The sequence below is a fragment of the Capricornis sumatraensis genome, chromosome 18 (genome assembly GCF_032405125.1).
Source record: "Capricornis sumatraensis isolate serow.1 chromosome 18, serow.2, whole genome shotgun sequence".
Lineage (NCBI taxonomy): Eukaryota > Metazoa > Chordata > Mammalia > Artiodactyla > Bovidae > Capricornis > Capricornis sumatraensis.
Genome location: NC_091086.1, coordinates 8346235 through 8365392, shown reverse-complemented (window position 1 = coordinate 8365392; position 19158 = coordinate 8346235). Strand labels below are relative to the sequence as shown.

The 19158-nt window shown below is 45.2% G+C and overlaps 1 protein-coding gene across 1 annotated transcript in view; it reads right to left on the bottom strand.

Moving 5' to 3' along the window:
• Window positions 1–18930, bottom strand: part of DOCK2 (dedicator of cytokinesis 2) — a 444911-nt gene extending 425981 nt beyond the window's left edge. The window contains exons 1-5 of the mRNA XM_068990795.1: window positions 18825–18930; window positions 7030–7070; window positions 5853–5908; window positions 5301–5397; window positions 2410–2558 (exon numbers count right to left, since the gene is read on the bottom strand). Of these exons, the coding sequence (XP_068846896.1) occupies window positions 2410–2558; window positions 5301–5397; window positions 5853–5908; window positions 7030–7070; window positions 18825–18930 (449 nt within the window). The remainder of the gene's footprint in view (window positions 1–2409; window positions 2559–5300; window positions 5398–5852; window positions 5909–7029; window positions 7071–18824) is intronic.
• Window positions 18931–19158: the final 228 nt, after the last annotated feature.

The window sequence follows — 19158 nt, the reverse complement described above, 5'->3', positions numbered from 1 at the left end:
ACTCACAGCCTGAGCTTATGGTGCTCATGCTATTCCTGACACTTGGACCAGAAATATGGCCTTTTGGCTTTCAGAAAGGTATCCATCCCATTTCAGAGCTGTAAGCCCCTGAGACACCAGATCTGCATTCATTTAAAGTGCCCATCTCTCTCTCTCTCTCTCTCTTCCGGCTGAAGTCGTCAGGGAAGCGAAGCAAAAAGCAAAGGGCCTCTCAGCTCAGGGCCTCGGCCTCTGAGGGTGTCTCTCACTTCCCCAAAGACGACTGACTGAAACAGAAAGCACAGTGCTGGTCCGGGGATTCTTCAGAGGGAAGCTGATCAAGGGAGGACCTTGTCTCTCCCTTCACCACCATTCACCTGCTGAGTGCACACCCTCGGCCCAGCACATCTAAATGGATCTGCCTTAGAGGAGCTCTCGGCACAGCCCTGAAGACAGGCCACTAAGGAGGCAGTTACTCTTCAGGGTGCAAGGGCCCACAGAAGTGCCTAACCCAGCAGGGATGGGGTGGGGGAAATCAAGAACGGCTTCCTGAGAGTGGTGACCATTTCTTTCCATCCTTGTCAGAAGCCCCCATGAGGAAGCATCCAAAGGTCACAGATGCCGTCATTACAAAGCAGCAAAACTCACTCCATTCCGGCATCCCAGCTGTGACCACGCTCAGCTAAAGGTGACCCTGTCCCAGTGGCGGCGACAGCTGCAGAGCAAACCCCTCCTGTCACTTTGGGACGGCGAGCATGGTGGGCAGGTGCGGACTCGCTTGCCAGCTGCCAGCAAGGCACCCAGCGAAGGGACTGCTCCTGGGAGGGGAAGCAGCTGTAAGCTGAGCCCACTGACTATCTTTGGATCATCTTCCTAGTGCACGTGACAAAGGTTAGGAAGTCTGACTGCTAGGAAAAAACCATTTTTTATTCCCACTGAATAGACTTTCTGCTTCCTCCTCAGGCCCTATGGTCCAGTCTTCAGGCCCACTCTGCAGTCTTCTGAATGCGCTGCGTTCTCCCATGCACTCCCAGCCTCCCTTTATTTAAAGCCGACCTAATGCTTCTTCATCTTTCACAACTTAGGCCTGGTTAGCTCCTCTAGGAAGAAGCCTTCCTTGACTTCCTTCTCCAAATTGAATTAGGAAGACTCTCGCCGCCTAAGCCATCGAAGTTACCACAATACATACCAATACTTTGCTCGTTGCTCACTCTTAACTAGACTGCCGTACTCTTCGTGTATGGGAACTTTTATTTCTGTGGCCTCAGAAAACCTAGCAGGGAATCAGGCCAAGTATAGGTGCTCAACGGGCTTCCCTGGTGGCCCAGATGGTAAAGAATGTGCCCACAAGGCAGGAGACCCAGGTTTGATCCCTGGATCAGGAAGATCCCCTGGAGAAGTGAATGCAACCCACTTCATGTTCTTGCCTGGAGAATTCCACGGACAGAAGAGCCTGGTGGCCTACAGTTCACAGGGTCGCAAAGATTCAGATATCACTGAGCAACTAACACTTACAAGTGCTCAAAACGAGTTTGCTTTTGAAGAACAGAAACTAAAGAAATAGGGAGGATGTCTGGAGAGCATTCACTTAAACAGGAGGGAGGGGAAGCCTTTACAATTCTCAAATGCTATCCAAGTAGTGTAATGGTGAGGTCCAGAGACTCTGGAGACAAACTGCCTGGGTCTAAATTCTGGTTCTGCCTTTTAGTAACTATGATTTTGGGCATGTAGCTTAACTTCTTTAAGTGTCTCAGCTTCTTCATTTGAAAACATGAGGATACTAAAACTGCCTACCTCGTAGAGTTGTTATAAGAATTAAATAAGACAATGAATGTGAAACCCTTAGCTTAAGACTGGTGCACAATAAGCTTGGATTAGGGGGTAGTTATAACCACTACCATTATTAGTGCATTGATCTGCATCAAAAAAACTTGTAAGACCTTCTCCTCAACTTCACAGCATTCAGACTAACCAATTTCTGCTTCTCCCACTTTGCGGAAATGCTTTTGTAACTGTGCATTTGCGTTACCAATGGCTTAGATAATTCAGGATGGGGGAAGGGACGTAAAGCCTCCCATTGGGATTGAAGAGGGGGCGGTTGTAAATGCAGGAATGAAACGACAACTAAGCCAAAACGAACCAGCATGACTGTACTCCCCAGCTCCTTGGAAGTAGGTTAACTGAGTGTCCTAAATCTCTAGCCTGCTAATAACCACTGCATAAGCAAGCCTGTCTCCGCTTGTGTTTCCCCGCGTCCCACGGGGTGATTACAAAGGCACACAAGCATGGGCCCCTTGGTAGCAGCTTCTCCCAAATAGAAAGTGGCAAACTCATCACTAAAAGTGAAACCTAGTTTCTCAGAGGGTAAGAGGAAAGAAGAGGGGTGGAGGTGGGGAAAAAAGCCTCTTTTTTGGAGGAAAGAGAGGTTACTTGTTGCCATAGTCAATTTTGGATGTGACTTTCTGCTTCAGTTCCTTTAGCTCGTCCTTGGGCAAAGTTCCTGAGAGGAGCTGGGACCGCCACTCCATCAAGTCATACATCATGGATTGCACCTGGAGAAAACGCTCCTTCTTGCTGGCCTAGGAGAAAAAACAGGAAGCAGTCCACAGTCACCTGCACCCAAGATCTGGAGCATCTCTTTGGCAAACTGAGCCAAAGCCGAGCATGCATGTTCATGCACCATGGCTTGAGTGCCTGCCTGGCCCCACCCGGCTGTGAAGGGATTGGGTGGTGGTCTTTGTCATTGACATGTTTCCTTCCCTGGGGCCACAGGGGTCTCTCAAAAGCAAAAGTAGCAATCCTAATCAGTTCCCGGTTTTCAAAAAGAGAAAGGTTTATTTCTGACTCTTACCCAAAAAGATACACGTTGAGCAGGAATGCCATGAACATCTGCTGCAATACAGGCCTCAGAGGCCAGGCCCTTTAAGGCGAAGAACCAGGGCCCCTCTCTGTTAGAACAGGCCTATTTCTAGGGCAGTGTTCCCCCAAGCGTGGCATGTGCATAGCCCACGGGACATAGGATGGTTCTTGGCGTTACAAAGACACAAGGTCGCATATTAGGGATTCAAATGGTGATTCTCCTCTACTCTCCTCCTATCTGTCTGTTTAGGGGATGAGAAAGCTGCAGTTTCTTAGCAATATGTCTTGAACCCCTCTCTCACACTTGTTAATTCATTTTTTTCAGTGAAAGGAGAGAGAAATTCTTGGGCTCAGAGCTTTTAACAGGTACCATGCTGCTGCTGCTGCTAAGTCGCTTCAGTCGTGTCTGACTCTGTGCAACCCCACAGACGGCAGCCCGCCAGGCTCCCCCGTCCCTGAGATTCTCCAGGCAAGAATACTGGAGCGGGTTGCCATTTCCTTCTCCAATGCATGAAAGTGAAAAGCGAAAGTGAAGTCGCTCAGTCGTGTCCGACTCTTAGCGACCCCATGGACTGCAGCCCACCAGGCTCCTCCATCCATGGGATTTTCCAAGCAAGAGTACTGGAGTGGGGTGCCATTGCCTTCTCTGAACAGGTACCATAGGAAACACTTAATAACACTGTTCTGTTTTCCCTGTATTTACTTGATTAATACACAGGACTATATATATATATAGTCTCTCTATATATGTGCGTATACAAACGGCTTCCTTGTTGGCTCAGCCAGTAAAGAATCTGTCTGCAATACAGGAGACCCTAGTTCAATCCTTGGGTCAGGAAGATTCCCCTGGTGAAGGGAATGGCTACTTACCCCAGTATTCTTGCCTGGAGAACCCCATGGACAGAGGAGTCTGGCAGGCTACAGTCCATGAGATTGCAAAAAGCTGGACATGACATAACAACTAACCCACTGTTGTATATATGCATGTGTATATATATGGAAGAGTAGCACTTTCCTGAGTTTCATGAGTTTTTCCAGCACTCATGGAACCTGAGGCTAGGTTGGAGTGAGTGTCATGGGAGTCTCCGAATTTGCACCAATTTGGGCACAGAGGTTAAAGCGTCTGCCTGCAGTGCGGGAGACCAGGGTTCGATCCCTGGGTCGGGAAGATACCCTGGGGAAGGAAATGGCAACCCACTCCAGTATTCTTGCTTGGAGAATCCCATAGAGGGAGGAGCCTGGCGGGCTACAGTCCACGGGGTCGCAGAGTCGGACACGACTCAGCGACTTCACTTCGGACAGAAATGCAAGTAGCCCGAGGACCTGGCAACTGAAGTGAGGGCAAAGGCACTCAGTTGCACAGAATTGAGCCCTCACACCTGTGTGGCCAGTGCCAGAACGAAAGGGAATGGTCTTATAGGGCATCCGGTTGGTGTAGGAGAGTTGGAGAATTGTTGGAACGAGACAGCATGTTGCAAAATTCCTTGTGTAAGTCATTTAAATTTACTGAAAAGGAAGACAATTCAGCTATTAAGTAAATACTTAATGTGCAGTATGCGGATACGGCAAGAATCGTGGAAGTGTAAGAGTCACTTTAGTAGGGTAAAGGGCATGATGAACTTGCCATGCAAAGATTTCTTAAAGAAAATGTCAAGCTTCCATGGTGCATGTGTCAAAGGCATGGTGGAGATAAATAATACATCACTTTAGCCTTACATCTGCTGTCTGCCCCATAAACTTTACTGACAACTTTTGGGAAACCTATAGAAGGTAACTGAAAGTGCCCATTACCATACACTATGAAAGAGCCACATAGAAGTAACATTCATGCCCATAAAAGGTGAGCATACACACGGCACAGAGCACCAGCGCGCGTACAGGATGCTGTGACGAATATGCACGAAGCCTCGGTGGACACTCTCAGTTTAACGGTTTTCTTAGCTATCCAGTCTCATTAGGAGTTTTAGAAGCATCAAAGGAGGATTTAAAATTAGATTTACTTCAATACAGGGAAAACCATGCAAACTACGCTCTTAATTTTTCCAGGGTCAAATTCTCTCATAGATCTGATGACAACAGTCATTAGTTAATTGATACACGAGAACAGTATTTTTCAAGGTGTTATCAGCAGACCACCAAATCAAAATCCCTGCATTTTATTAAAATGCAGAGCCCCGCTGAAGGAAGCTTTACTTTCAATAGCATTCACGGTGACACTTAAGCACATTCAAGTTTGATAAGATTTTCATTAGTTTAGAAAGAAGGAGGGTCACTGCAGACGCCCATTTACTGTGGCTCTGCCACTAACTCACTGCGTGGCTCTGAAAGTCACCTAACTTCTCTGGGCTTCGATGACTTCATACTGCTTGTTATACTATGTCAAGGCTACATTCCAAATCTGAACCAAGCCACAGACTGTAAGCAGCTTCCACCCCAGGGTTGAGCAGGGTTTCGAGTCTCACCACGTAGAGCTGTTTCCAGATGCTGCCCCATTCCCAAAGTGTCGTTGTCACTTCTTGTGCCAGAGGAATTTCTGCAGGAATAATGTTCTCAATATTTCTATTTAAGGTGGGAGAGAAAACGGTGTGAAATTGAGACCCAGGTGCTAACAAGATAAAATGCTGGCAAATTTGCATTAAGCTGCAGCTGCTGAGAAGGGGCCTTGCTGGCAGGAGGCTAAACCACTTCTAATAGCCGCACCAATTACATTATGCAAATGCAAGGGGCTTCCCTTTTCTCTGTCCTCCTGCACTGAGGTGGGCCCTTCAAGCTCATTATTCAGGATTAATCTACTTTAATTCAGTTCAAAGGCAGCTGCCAGTGAAAAGTTTGATTCTCCAAATGTACTAATACCCCCTCAGAATCAGATGCGAACACGTATCAATTTGCATTGGAGACAAACACAGGCACAAAGAAGAGAGAGCCTTCACATCTGCCAAGTCAGGCTTTCAAAGCAGACAGGATGCAGGCACCCATGAGCCACCAGAGTTGAGTCTGGGGAAAGATGCAAATACCTTTTTTTCTCCACTGTCACTTCTTTGATGTAGATAAAGGATTTTGGAAAAATGCCCTGTGGGGATGAGATAAGATGAGATTGAATGACTTGTCCCTACAGAAAAAACTGACCCCAGGTCTTCATGATTGTTTTAAAAGCTACTAACTGGTAAAAACCTCCAACTTCACAGGAATAATTCCAGTTGCACAGAACAAGTGGTGGGTGTTAAATTCACTCATTTAGGCCTAATTCCTCTCCCCTTCTTCAGCAGTTGTTCGGGATCCCACAATAGCCCTAGATTCCAAAGAATGCTCTAACCTCACTGCGATCACTCACACTATCAGATGGGCAAGGCAGGAGCGCTTGAGAGGTTCACTCTAAGGGAGAAAGGTTCTCTGCCTTTCCCCTCTCCTGCCCAATTTTGGGAAAGCAGCCACCCTGTACTGTCAGAGAAGGTCAGGTCCTGAAGCAGCAATGTCCCTGGTTAGCATGTGGGCTGCTTTGATTTGAGATCGCTTTCTTTCTGGATTTATTTGATTGTTCTCTAGAGAGCAGACAGGGATCATGCCTTCTAATACAGTACGTCAGGGAGGAAGGAAGGAGCATCTATTATTTCCTTTCTCCATAAGCTTGGCTCAATTGACAAGAGAAGTTGAGCAATTACTTGGACATTCCTTCATCAGTTTAGCCAATGTGTACACTGGGGACACGAGGTAACTGTACTAGGTACCGTGAGATGTCAGGAAATGAGCAAAGCACGTGCATCTCCCGCGGAGATGGTGGTGTGGTGTGGGGCTAGGGCAGAGGAACTCCCTGAGGGCTGAGACTGGACCTGTCCCTCCTGAGTCACATTGGAAACATAGGTGAGGAAAGGACGAATGCCCCAAGCTAGCTAAAGAAAGACAGTAGAAGATAAATTTCAAATAAAAAACACACGATTCAATGGGACTGGAGAAATCATATATGGCTGGCATATTAGGAAAATTTTCAGGGAGAAGAGAGCTCTGGAAGCTGGCCTTAAAGAAGGAGTGAAGGGGGAACGGATCAAGGTACAGCAGAGAAAACACTGGACCCAAGGAGAGAGGAGTGAAATCAGTTTGCAGAGGCGCAACAGCGGGAAGTAATCACCCAGGGGACTGGCAGGGTCAAGCATAGACACCCAACATTGTCCCAAATAAAAGCGAAATTGTCCTCACCTGTAACATCTTGTGCTTTACAAGGTATCCCCTATACCAATCTGCAAAGAGAAAACAAAGAAACAGGTCTTTCATCTATTCTTACAAGCCCCTTGCTGGGCTTTACTGTTGTTGATGCTTGTTTTTCACTAGCAAAGCAACTGCAAAGTGTTTTAGACCTTAGGTCTAGCTCAAAGCCCTAGGATGCAACTCATTCTATTGAATGAGTTGCCAACATCTCCAAAAAGTGACCAAAAATACAGGGATTTCACATAAAAATGCAAATTTAATCCTTCTTTTAAAAAAAAAAACAACAGGAGGCCAGTGCTCCCCGGTGGCTGCAGTTGGCTAGTGGTGAGGGGCAGCTGGTCTCATCAGACAAAAGGAGGCATCTCCAACTCACCAGCCTCTACCCAGGCCCTCTCTTCTTTCCATCACCTGCCTGCATCCTTCCTGTGTTCATACACATGTTTTCAACCTCTGCCTTAGGAACACAGAAAGGCTGAGAACGTCTGAGGAGTTTGGCAAACATCCTACAATAATGCCCGCAGTTCTAACAGCAGCAAACTGTGTCTAACATGTGATCTGCAGAAGTTAGTCATTACAAAACAGATAGGTTCAGGGGTGGGTGAAAGGACAGGAGTTTTAAAAGATTCTTCCCTTTGAAGCAATATCAAGAATGATTCAATTAACAGAAATCCAAATTACATACACAGTCCTTGGACAAAATGAGCCTTGGTATAGCAAGTATTGATGACTATAATGAGTCTACTCGCCTTTGAAATGATTCAAGCACAGCCAAGTAGTGGCATTTGTTATCTCTGTAAATAAAAAGCGTCTGCCGGGAGGCTCATTAGCAAATCCTCATTACTGGGCTGACAGATTGCTGTCGAAATATGTTCTCAACAGACATAAGTGTGAGCTCCAAAACAAACATTTAAAATGCAAAGTCACCCCTCATAGTCATAAACTAACTAAAGAAAGTTCTAAAGCAACAGGGGCCCAAAGTGGTACCTATTTTAAGAGACAGAAAGGTAGAGGAAGGAGAGAGAATGGAAGGAAGGGATATTGGAGAGAAAGAATCTCAGGTTTGGAATGAAGTTATCATTCTAAGTGGGCTTTCCCAGTGGCTCAGTGGTAAAGAATCCACCTGTAAAGCAGGAGACACGGGTTGGAAGCCTAGATCGAGAAGATCTCCTAGAGAAGGGCACGACAACCCACTCCAACATTCTTGCCTAGAGAATTCCAGGGACAGAGGAGCCTGGCAGGCTACAGTCCATTGTGTTGCAAAGAGCTGGACATGACTGAAGCGACTGAGTGTCACGCATGCACGCGCACACACACACATATACAACATGCCACACACACACCATTCTAAGTATCCTTCATATATGAAGCCTTCTAATCTTCGCAACAACCCTATAAGGTGGGAAATGGAACGGTCCTACTTTACGTAAGAGTGGCCCACCTGAGGCACAGAGAAGTTAAGTAACTAGCCTAGTCACACAGCTAGTAAGTAGCCATCATACTGTGTTTCTCGTCTGGTGGAGGAAGGAGCATGGTGGAGGCCTCATACTACCACCCTCCCAACATCTGAATCCCCAAAACTACATCCCCTCTAAGTACTTCCCGTGGTGGAACACTTTCTGCTTCATAAAGAACCATATTCTAGTTTTACACTCTAATCATTCCCCCATAACTATTGGCAATAATTAACGGTTAAGATTAGTGCTTGTATTAACTACAGTGCTTGCTTTGCAAGAATTCTGGTGAAGCCTTCTGGTTTGCTTTTTCACATTATGGATTGATTCTATACAGTAGGATCTATTATTGCCTCAATTCTGCAAATGAAAATGGAGAGGCACAAAGAGACGAAGAACTTGCTCACGGTCACACAGCTAGTGAGTGATGCGCCTAAGCGATTTAAATCCAAGCATCCAACTCTGGAGATGACCCTCCATGGTACTGCACTAGAACAGCCTCCTTTATTGGCAGTTTCTTCCCACTCAACCAACTTCTCTGTAGCATTACTATTGATAGCTACCATGTATTGATCGCTAAATGCACACAAAGCTGTATACTGCGTGCTGTGCGTGCTTTCTCTCATTTAATTCTCATATCACACTGTGAGTTAAGCATTATTATTCCCATTCTGTAGATGAAGAAACTGAGACTCAAATCAGTGGAGATGCTGAGCCAAATCACATGCCAGGGTTCAAGGACAAGTCTGTGTGGCTCCAAAACCAGCCCTCAAAGTGGTTCCGCCACATTGCCCCCCATGTGATGAGCACAAGCACAGATAACGTTCTCTCAGATGCACACACAGTCAACGGTCTCTTGGTTGCAGTGACCTGAATCCACCTTGCTGGCCAAGGCTACCAGACTCCCCGGGGAAAACGGTCAAGGGACTGCTAGCTGCTCAAATCTGCCTCTGCACAACTGGGCCACCCTCAGGGTCCCTGGACTTCCTCTTCTAGCAACACCACCCTCCCTCACCCTTGATAGCCAGTGACTTGACACCCCTTGTAGGAATCCTGATTCTCAGAACTTCAACTCACTCCTGAGCAAGAAAGTGATTGATGCTTACCCTCAGCATCCACATTCTGACTCCAAGATTCAAGTTCAAGAAACACTGACTGTGCTCTCTTCTGTACATAGCACTGGCCTAGGTGCCTTCAGAAATAAATCTCCAGTGATCTTTGATGAAACGGGCTTAGCACCATCTCTACTTGCTACATGATGAAGCATCAGCTTCATCAGATCTGTCCTTAGGACTTTTTCTGAGACTCCCAACTCTGCTGAATCAGTGACCTCTGTGACCTCTGATGTGTGCTCCCAAATCTGGTCACCAGTCAGCTATATCTGGGAGAAGGCAATGGCAGCCCACTCCAGTACTCTTGCCTGGAAAATCCCATGGACGGAGGAGCCTGGTGGGCTGCAGTCCGTGGGGTCGCTGAGAGTCGGATATGACTGAGCGACTTCACTTTCACTTTTCACTTTCATGCATTGGAGAAAGAAATGGTAACCCACTCCAGTGTTCTTGCCTGGAGAATCCCAGGGACGGGGGAGCCTGGTGGGCTGCCGTCTATGGGGTCTCACAGAGTCGGACACGACTGAAGTGACTTAGCAGCAGCAGCAGCTATATCTGGCTGTACTCCGAGACCTGACAGGACAGACAGCAATAGTTGACAGGCATAGCAAAATCCATGATGACAGGCACTCTGATCAAAACCAGGCTCTGGGTAACAGAGCACTGACCATATCCCAGGCCTTATCCCCTGGCTTAATGCACCTTCAGTTAAGCAACAGGGAAGGCTTTTTTGCCTAACCGTATCCACAAGACAAGAACTTTTTAAAAATAGAAAACTCACAAAGTACATCCTGGGAAAGATGAGAAAAGGGAGTTTTTGTTTTTTGTTTTTTTTTTTACCATTCTTATGGAAAATGATAAACTCCAACTGTCCTCCTTTCCCAAAGCCCAAATAACAAAATGAAATGTACCTAAATTCTCCAGTGACCCAGGAGTTGTGTGGGGAAGGGGAGAAAGAGGAGAGATTAAAAATATCCCAGCACATCAAAAAAGAATCCACATCCTATTTAATAGAAATCCAGTCCTCTCTCTGCCATCTGACGGCAACGTGATCTTTGGTCATGTCACTTAAACTTCATTATTTTCACCTGTCAAATAAGGGAAATAACACCTACGCACAGAGTGGCAAGTGTTAGTTGCAAAACTAGTTTTTTAAAACAGAATTATGGAGGCAAACACATCTGATAAAGGTACAGTATCTTAGACTGGAAGAAAACATGCCAGTTTCAGGAGGAGCATTGCCTGAGGAAGACAGAAGGACAAGAATGCAACAGGGAGGATAAGCAGCGGATCTCAACTGATCGAAAATATTTATTACTTTAAAACACATATTAACTGAACACACAAAGTGTTAACATTTCTTTATTTGCGTAGTGAGTGTCTCAGTGTATTTCACATTCCAGTTTGATGGAAATATCTACTAACATTAAGAAGAATATAACAGAAGCTACTATCCATCAGTGCTTAAGAACATGAGGTCTGAAATGAAAGCTTGAATCTGAATGAAGATCTGCAACTTCTGAGTGATCTTTGACAGGTTAGTACATTTCTCTAAGCCTCAGTTTTCTTATTTGCAAAATGTGAGCAATAATAGTGTCTGTCTCATAGGCGTAAACTAGATAAGAAATTCAGTTTGTACAGTGCCTTGCATATGGTGTTAAAAGATTAGTAAATGCCATTTTGCCTTTTAAAAATCCATCATCATCATCACCATCAATCAGAGAAACTTAGGCATCTTTTCCGTTTTTTTACTTCCAGAACCTACAGATTTTGAATATTGTTTGTTTTCAGTGACATTTCAACTTACTTCCATAACAACAAAGTAAATGACACATTCTTCAAATTCAGCATAATGGAAGTTTATTGATGTTTTAGCCTCACCCACAATCAAAAGGGAAGAAAACTTAACTTATAAACTCCCCTCGATGGGACAGCCTTACTTCAGAAAACAGAGCCCCTTTCAACACCGACCTGTCTCTAGAGCAGACCCAAACGAAGGACCATCTCCCTGCAAAGTGGCACGTTTGAAAATACCACCTTATAATGCCCCTTTGCACCCTAAAAACGAAGGACCCGGATGGATCAGGACCACTCTCAGCGGAGCTGCTTCGAGAGAAACTGCCGCATGGCTCTGGGCGCACCTCACTCTGCAAGTGGGAGACTCCAAACCCTTCATGCAGAGGTCTTTGCAGCTGAACCAAGGCCAAGCTGAGACATGTGCCAGCTCAGAAAGAAATGTTCTTAAGTGAGAAGAGCAAGTCTCAGAATGGCATGCACAGCGTGGTCCCATTTCTTAGAAGACACTGACAGGAAGAGCCAGGTCTTACCTTGAGGAGGTTAAGCTATGTCAACTTCCTCCTCATCCATCCCCCTCGTTCCATTTTACTGGTGAGTGAAATTCAGAAGTTCCTTGGAAACCCTGTCTAGAAACCCCATTACCTTCACCACTAAGACTGAGCTCCGTGGCCCGGGCAAGTGTGAGTATCAGGAAATGAAAGGGAACCTTCCCTGGTGTTCTGGAAAAGAAGAGTCAGGTGGCACAACAGCTGAGCGTGAAGAAGACATTCCCTCTGAAGGGCTTATGAAGACAGTCTAGGTGGCCCAGTGGTTGAGAAGCTACCTTCCAGTACAGAGTATGAGGGTCTAACCCCTGTTCGAGTAGCTGGGATCCCTCATGCTCTGGGGCAACTAAGCCCATATACTGCAACTACTGAGCTGCGCACCGCAACGAAGACTCCTTGAGCTGCAACTAACACCCGAAATACCAAAAACTAATTAAGTTAATTAATTTAATATTAACTGACAAAATATTGTTTAAAACAAGTCTCAGTAAGCTGGGCTAACCCTAAGGATCATCCCCCCACCACAGTGTAAGCAATCAGGAGGTAGGGGGTGTTTCTCAGAGGTGCCTGTTGTTGCCTTCCGGGTGCATGGTATGGCTCTTACCCCAAAACCAAATCCAAGCATAGGGGTGCCATCCAGAAGATTCATTCAGAGACAATGGGGTCATCTGGCTTCTTGTTCTCCAGCTACATGGTTGTTCATGCAGGGGACTGGCTGGCCTTTGGGTTTGTTTGTTCAAGCAGACAAAAAATCGGAAAGAGAACACCCCAAATCCCTTCTACCCTCAGCCTTGTTCAAGCTGGGGAAAGGGAAGGAGGAGAACAAAATTAAACTGGACATGGTATTGGAGTCTTCTGAGATGTTGTTAAATATCAAAGAAGATGTCAACCAAATATAACTGAAGGAAGTGATGGGAGAAAAATAACACTCCGTTTTTACGTTTATTCCCCATGAGGAGTTCTGACTGCTCAGTAAACACTTACATGTGTTTTCCACATCTGAAAGCAGGATGTAGAATGTTTATGCTGCCTCTGGGTAGGAAAGGCAGCCTGAAAGATGTAATGTGGACAAAGAAATAAGCATTAGGATGTCTAAGGCTCAGCAATGAAATGTTTGAGTTTTCCTTTCTGAAATGTTTTGAGTTTTTAATCACACACAAAAAATTATCTAAAAGGAAATACTAAAAATGTTAGTGTTCTAGTGAAAGGAAATTCTTTCATGCCTAAGGTTTCAGCTCAGATTTTGTTTTCTCCATTCATCTGACTGCGTAAGTTCAGTACACAGGCAAAAAAGGGCTAGCGTCACCCATTCCAGGACATCAGAGGGCCAGCTTCTGGGTTCCTAGAGCCAAATTCCTAAGATACATATACACCTGCCAATCTCAGTTTAATTCTGTATAATGAGGGTTGGGGGGAGAGATGAAATCCAACACAAAGCACCTGGAAGCCAAGGATGGTGCTAGACAGCTTCTCTGCTTCTCTTATTTTATCCTCATAGCAAATCCAGGAGCAAGGTGATGATACTCCATTTTGCAGGTGAGAAAACTGAGGTCTACCTCCCTAAGATCACTCAGCTAGCAGATAAATGGAGCAGAGAATAACTTTTTGATTTGAAAGTCCATGCTTTTCTCTACGTTTGCATCTCTGTGCCTGCCCTGCAAGTAGGTTCATCTGTACCGTTTTTCTAGACACAGAGCGAGGAAGGAGAGGGTGGGGTGAACCGGAAGAGTGGCACTGACATGTATACACTACCGTGTGTGAAACAGACAGCGAGTGGGAAGCTGCTGCACAGCACAGGGGCTCAGCTCAGTGCTCTGTGACGACCGAGAAGAGTGGGACTGAAGCGGGGTGGGAGGCAGGTTCAGGAGCGAAGGGACATTTGTATACATATGGCTGACTCACTTTGTTACACAGCAGAAACGAACACAACACTGTAAAGCAACCGTACTTCAATTAAAAAAAAATTAAGTCCATGCTTTTTCTACATCTTTTCTTTTTTTTGGAGGAGAAGGGAGATTTAAAAATTACTGAAAATTACCAAATAAAAATATTCACATTTCTATCACCTAGAATGAATCATTGTGATATCTCGAGAAATACGCTTTGACTCTTCAAGATTATATCTATTCTACTCCATTCCCCTCTAAACTTCTCAATTTTATTAGTTTTTTGTTGTTGTTATTGTTGGAGGGACAGTTACATTTTACAGTTTTCTAAAAATGACATTCTTTTTGGTAGTCATAAATAGTGTATATTTTAATACTGATTTTGATTAATCAGTTCACTTGGACTCAATGCTTGCCAATATTTCCTCCTATTGCAGCTTTTCAATTCCTATATTTTAACATTTTGATTCCTCTCTCAGTTGGCTGGATTTTATATTTTGAGTAAGGTTTTTATAAGCAGGTTACATGGGCACACCCACATTTTTTCTACTGAGTCATTTTGACTAATTTTTGACTAACACTGTGGTTTTCACTTTATATATATATATGCATATATATATATATATATATAAGCATATATATATATATAAGCATATATATATATATAAAAGCATATATATATATATAAGCATATATATATATATAAGCATATATATATATATATATATATAAGCATATATATATATATATATATGCTTAGAGGAAGAGTTTTCAATTGGAATCAAAAGCAGAACTCCCCACCTGCAAAAAAGACAAGGCCAGGCCTGATCTCCAAGCCCTTAGCCATCTAAGGCCCTCAGGGACTCTTGGGATCCTATAAATTCCAGTTTGAAAACTCCTTATGGGTATCAGGGCATGCATGATAAATACTAATCATTTTCATACCAATTCCTCAGATATCTGGAATCAATCTAACAGACTTCCAAATACTGTATTTTCAAAGTATTCATGAACTGGCAATCACTTGCTAAATTAACATGCCCAGATTTTTCCAGAAAATTACTGTGGCTGCTTATTACAAAGATACATTAAAATAAGACTGATCAATCAAAATTTTTAATGAGAAACCAAAACTCAGAAGTTTAGGAGCAAGGAGATTAATCCCCAAAACAAAGGTGGTTTGAGGTAGAAAGTGCAGCCTTTTTGACCATCAAGCTCCAGGCCAGGCAAAAGTAAAGAAACGCTCTGATTACGTGCAAACTGTGTAGTCAATTTACTGCCCTGAAGCACTTTCTCCAGGAAAACTACATGAAAACAAGAGAAACACACTCATCTAAATGTCAAAATGTAGGATGCAGAAAACATTCTGAGGCTTTTTCACTTCTTGGAAGGCAGGGGGTAGAGGAGAGGGAGCTCGTCTTGACAGGAGTGGAGAGAACAGCCCCTGGCTCAGGGTGTGACGCTGGGTGAGTCATTTCTCTTGCCCGAGCCTTGTTCCCTCACCTGCAGTCTCTGCCTGTTTCTCAGGATTAGCACTCAGCAGCACAAAAGCATCACTACGAACAAAGCTAGTGGAGGTGATGGAATCCCAGTTTAGCTGTTTCAAATCCTGAAAGATGATGCTGTGAAAGTGCTGCACTCAATATGCCAACAAATTTGGAAAACTTATCAGTGGCCACAGGACTGGAAAAGGTCAGTTTTCATTCCAATCCCAAAGAAAGGCAACGCCAAAGAATGCTCAAACTACCGCACAATTGCACTCATCTCACAGGCTAGTAAAGTAATGCTCAAAATTCTCCAAGCCAGGCTTCAGCAATATGTGAACCATGAACTTCCTGATTTTCAAGCTGGTTTTAGAAAATGCAGAGGAACCAGAGATCAAATTGCCAACATCCGCTGGATCATGGAAAAAGCAAGAGAGTTCCAGAAAAACATCTATTTCTGCTTTACTGACTATGCCAAAGCCTTTGACTGTGTGGATCACAATAAACTGTGGAAAATTCTGAAAGAGATGGGAATACCAGACCACCTAACCTGCCTCTTGAGAAATCTGTATGTAGGTCAGGAAGCAACAGTTAGAACTGGACATGGAACAACAGACTGGTTCCAAATCGGGAAAGGAGTACGTCAAGGCTGTATATTGTCACCCTGCTTATTTAACTTCTATGCAGAGTACATCATGAGAAACGCTGGGCTGGAAGAAACACAAGCTGGAATCAAGATTGCCGGAAGAAATATCAATAACCTCTGATATGCAGATGACATCACCCTTATGGCAGAGAGTGAAGAGGAGCTAAAAAGCCTCTTGATGAAAGTGAAAGAGGAGAGTGAAAAAGTTGGCTTAAAGCTCAACATTCAGAAAACGAAGATCATGGCATCCAGTCCCATCACTTCATGGGAAATAGACGGGGAAACAGTGGAGACAGTGTCAGACTTTATTTTGGGGGGCTCCAAAATCACTACAGATGGTGACTGCAGCCATGAAATTAAAAGACACTTACTCCTTGGAAGGAAAGTTATGACCAACCTAGATAGCATATTCAAAAGCAGGGACGTTACTTTGTCGACTAAGGTCCGTCTAGTCAAGGCTGTTTTTTCCTGTGATCATGTATGGATGTGAGAGTTGGACTGTGAAGAAGGCTGAGAGCCAAAGAATTGATGCTTTTGAACTGTGGTGTTGGAGAAGACTCTTGAGAGTCCCTTGCACTGCAAGGAGATCCAACCAGTCCATTCTGAAGGAGATCAACCCTGGGATTTCTTTGGAGGGAATGATGCTGAAGCTGAAACTCCAGTACTTTGGCCACCTCATGAGAAGAGTTGACTCACTGAAAAAGACTCTGATGCTGGGAGGGATTGAGGGCAGTAGGAGAAAGGGATGACCGAGGATGAGATGGCTGGATGGCATCACGGACTCGATGGACATGAGTCTGAGTGAACTCCGGGAGATGGTGATGAACAGGGAGACCTGGCTGCGATTCACGGGGTCGCAGAGTTGGACACGACTGAGTGACTAAAGTGAACTAAACTGAGCACAAAGTGACACTGAGAGGAGTCATTCTGCCTGCTGCCTTTATATCCACTCCTTGCCCTTGGTAGATTAACTTAGAAGTCACTCATCTGCCACTAAGCAGAACTGCATGTGTAAAACATAGGGTTGCGCTGTGGGAAACGGGAAGGGTGTTTGTAATCAGATCTCTACCCATATCCCCCCGCTGCTAAGTCGCTTCAGTCGTGTCCGACTCTGTGTGACCCCATAGACAGCAGCCCACCAGGCTCCGCCATCCCTGGGATTCTCTAGGCAAGAACACTGAGTGGGTTGCCATTTCCTTCTCCAATGCATGAACATGAAAAGTGAGAGTGAAGTCGCTCAGTCGTGTCCGACTCTTAGCGAACCCATGGACTGCAGCCCACCAGGCTCTTTCTTCCATGGGATTCTCCAGGCAAGAGTACTGGAGTGGGGTGCCATTGCCTTCTCCGACCCATCTCCCCCAGTCCCACTCAATCTGCAGGTAAAATAGGATCAGACTGGGAACTTTAGAGGCCCGAACACTGAAAAGTTCATAGTGTCTAAAATAACAATAGTACCAAAGAGTAAATGTTAGGAAGGTGAACAGAGTTCTTATTTCCCCCACAATGACTCCTGTAAAGTTGCTTTGAAATATCAAATTCTTTCTCCCTCCAAAAAATGTTTTCTGTTTGTTTGCTTATTTTGGTTTGCTTGTGTGTGTGTGTGCACACGCATGTGTGCAAGAGTACATGCACCCCTACACAAATATGCAGAGTTGCCTTGTTAATCGCATACAGCTAATCTTGGGCTGAAGATGCTACCTGTCCTATGGGTTGCTATGAGGAGTAACTACCCTAACATGTAATGGGAATAGTACAGTTCCACCTATGAGGTGAGAACCCACAGCTGGCTAGTTCTGTAGGCAGCCTCCTTTCCTCTGACTCTCTGTTTCCACTTGAGCAGGCCTCGTTAACAGGAGCACACCTGCTTGGTGCCCACCCTTCAGCCCCATCCCAGCATGGGACAGCCTAACCTAAGGGATTAGCTGGGAAACAGGGACAGAGCCCACTCTGCCCTTCCTTTTCTTTGCTCTGCCTGGACACAAGAAGGACACACGGTAGACCCTCCACACAGCAGGATTATAGGCAGGCCCACGTGTTGGGGGTGGGGGGTCTGGGGAGATCCACCATGGTCCAGTTGGGCAGTGAGGATCAGGAGAGTCTGTCTGAATACAGCCATCATATTCGTAAGTTCATTCAACTCTTACACCCATGCCATGGTCCCTATGTCAAACTTATCAGTGACACAGTTGATACATTGATTTCTAATGGTCTGCCTCATGAGTCCAAGGCCATTGCCTTAGTGCAAAGTTTAAAAAGTATGCACTACCACCAATACCACCACCACGATACCGTGGATATAGCCCAGTAGACGCTTGGCTTCACGAGAGACAGCACCTCTGCGGGAAGAAAGAGATGCTACCTTAGCCAAGACAGGGCTCCCAGGTAGAAGAAGGGAGTGAACACTGCTCCCTGACCCAAACCACGCAGCTGGGCACCGTAGTCCTCCTGAATCAGGGTTATAATTTTCCAGACCTTTCAAGACCCTAATAATGCTGATTTCTTTATAATGGTGTTAAAACTAATAAAAAAGTGTATCCAGAAGGTGTCACAGTCTCCCAACAGCTCCATGGTGCAGCAAAAAGCACAACAAATGTCAAACCACATAGTCAGGACTTTGCTTCTCAGTATATATTCCTATAATAACAAAACACTGTCTTTAGTAAATCTGAATGACTAATATCAGCAAGATATATTTAAACAGACCACGCAGAGTTGCAAGTTCCAAGAGAAGGCTGGAGCGGCTGGGTATGTCCTGGGGGTATCCCAACACCTTTAGCCCAGGCTCCTGGCGTCCCAGGATCACCTGGGCCAGTGACTTACCTCCACAGGTCTCCTGGCGTCCTAGGATCACCTGGGCCAGTGACTTACCTCCACAGGTCTCCTGTATTCGTACCACATCGCCAATCTGCAGGGAAAGTTGGGGGGTCCCGCTGCCTTGGAAGTTGTATATGGCTGTGAAATGAAAGAGAGGCATGGTGAGACCTCTGGATACCAAGAATCTCTGCACCTTCCTTTCTTGACTTTATCTGATGCCCATGAAGCCCTCATGGGCTGAACAAAACCAGGGTACAAACCACCTCTTGCCACACGAGTCAGTGCAGGCCCAGTCTGGCTCCCAAAGGCCTCTGCTCATTAGTCAAGCACTGCCGCTCCCTAGCCAGGCTCTGCACCCCAGCCTGGTGACAGGAAGGGTGTTCATGTC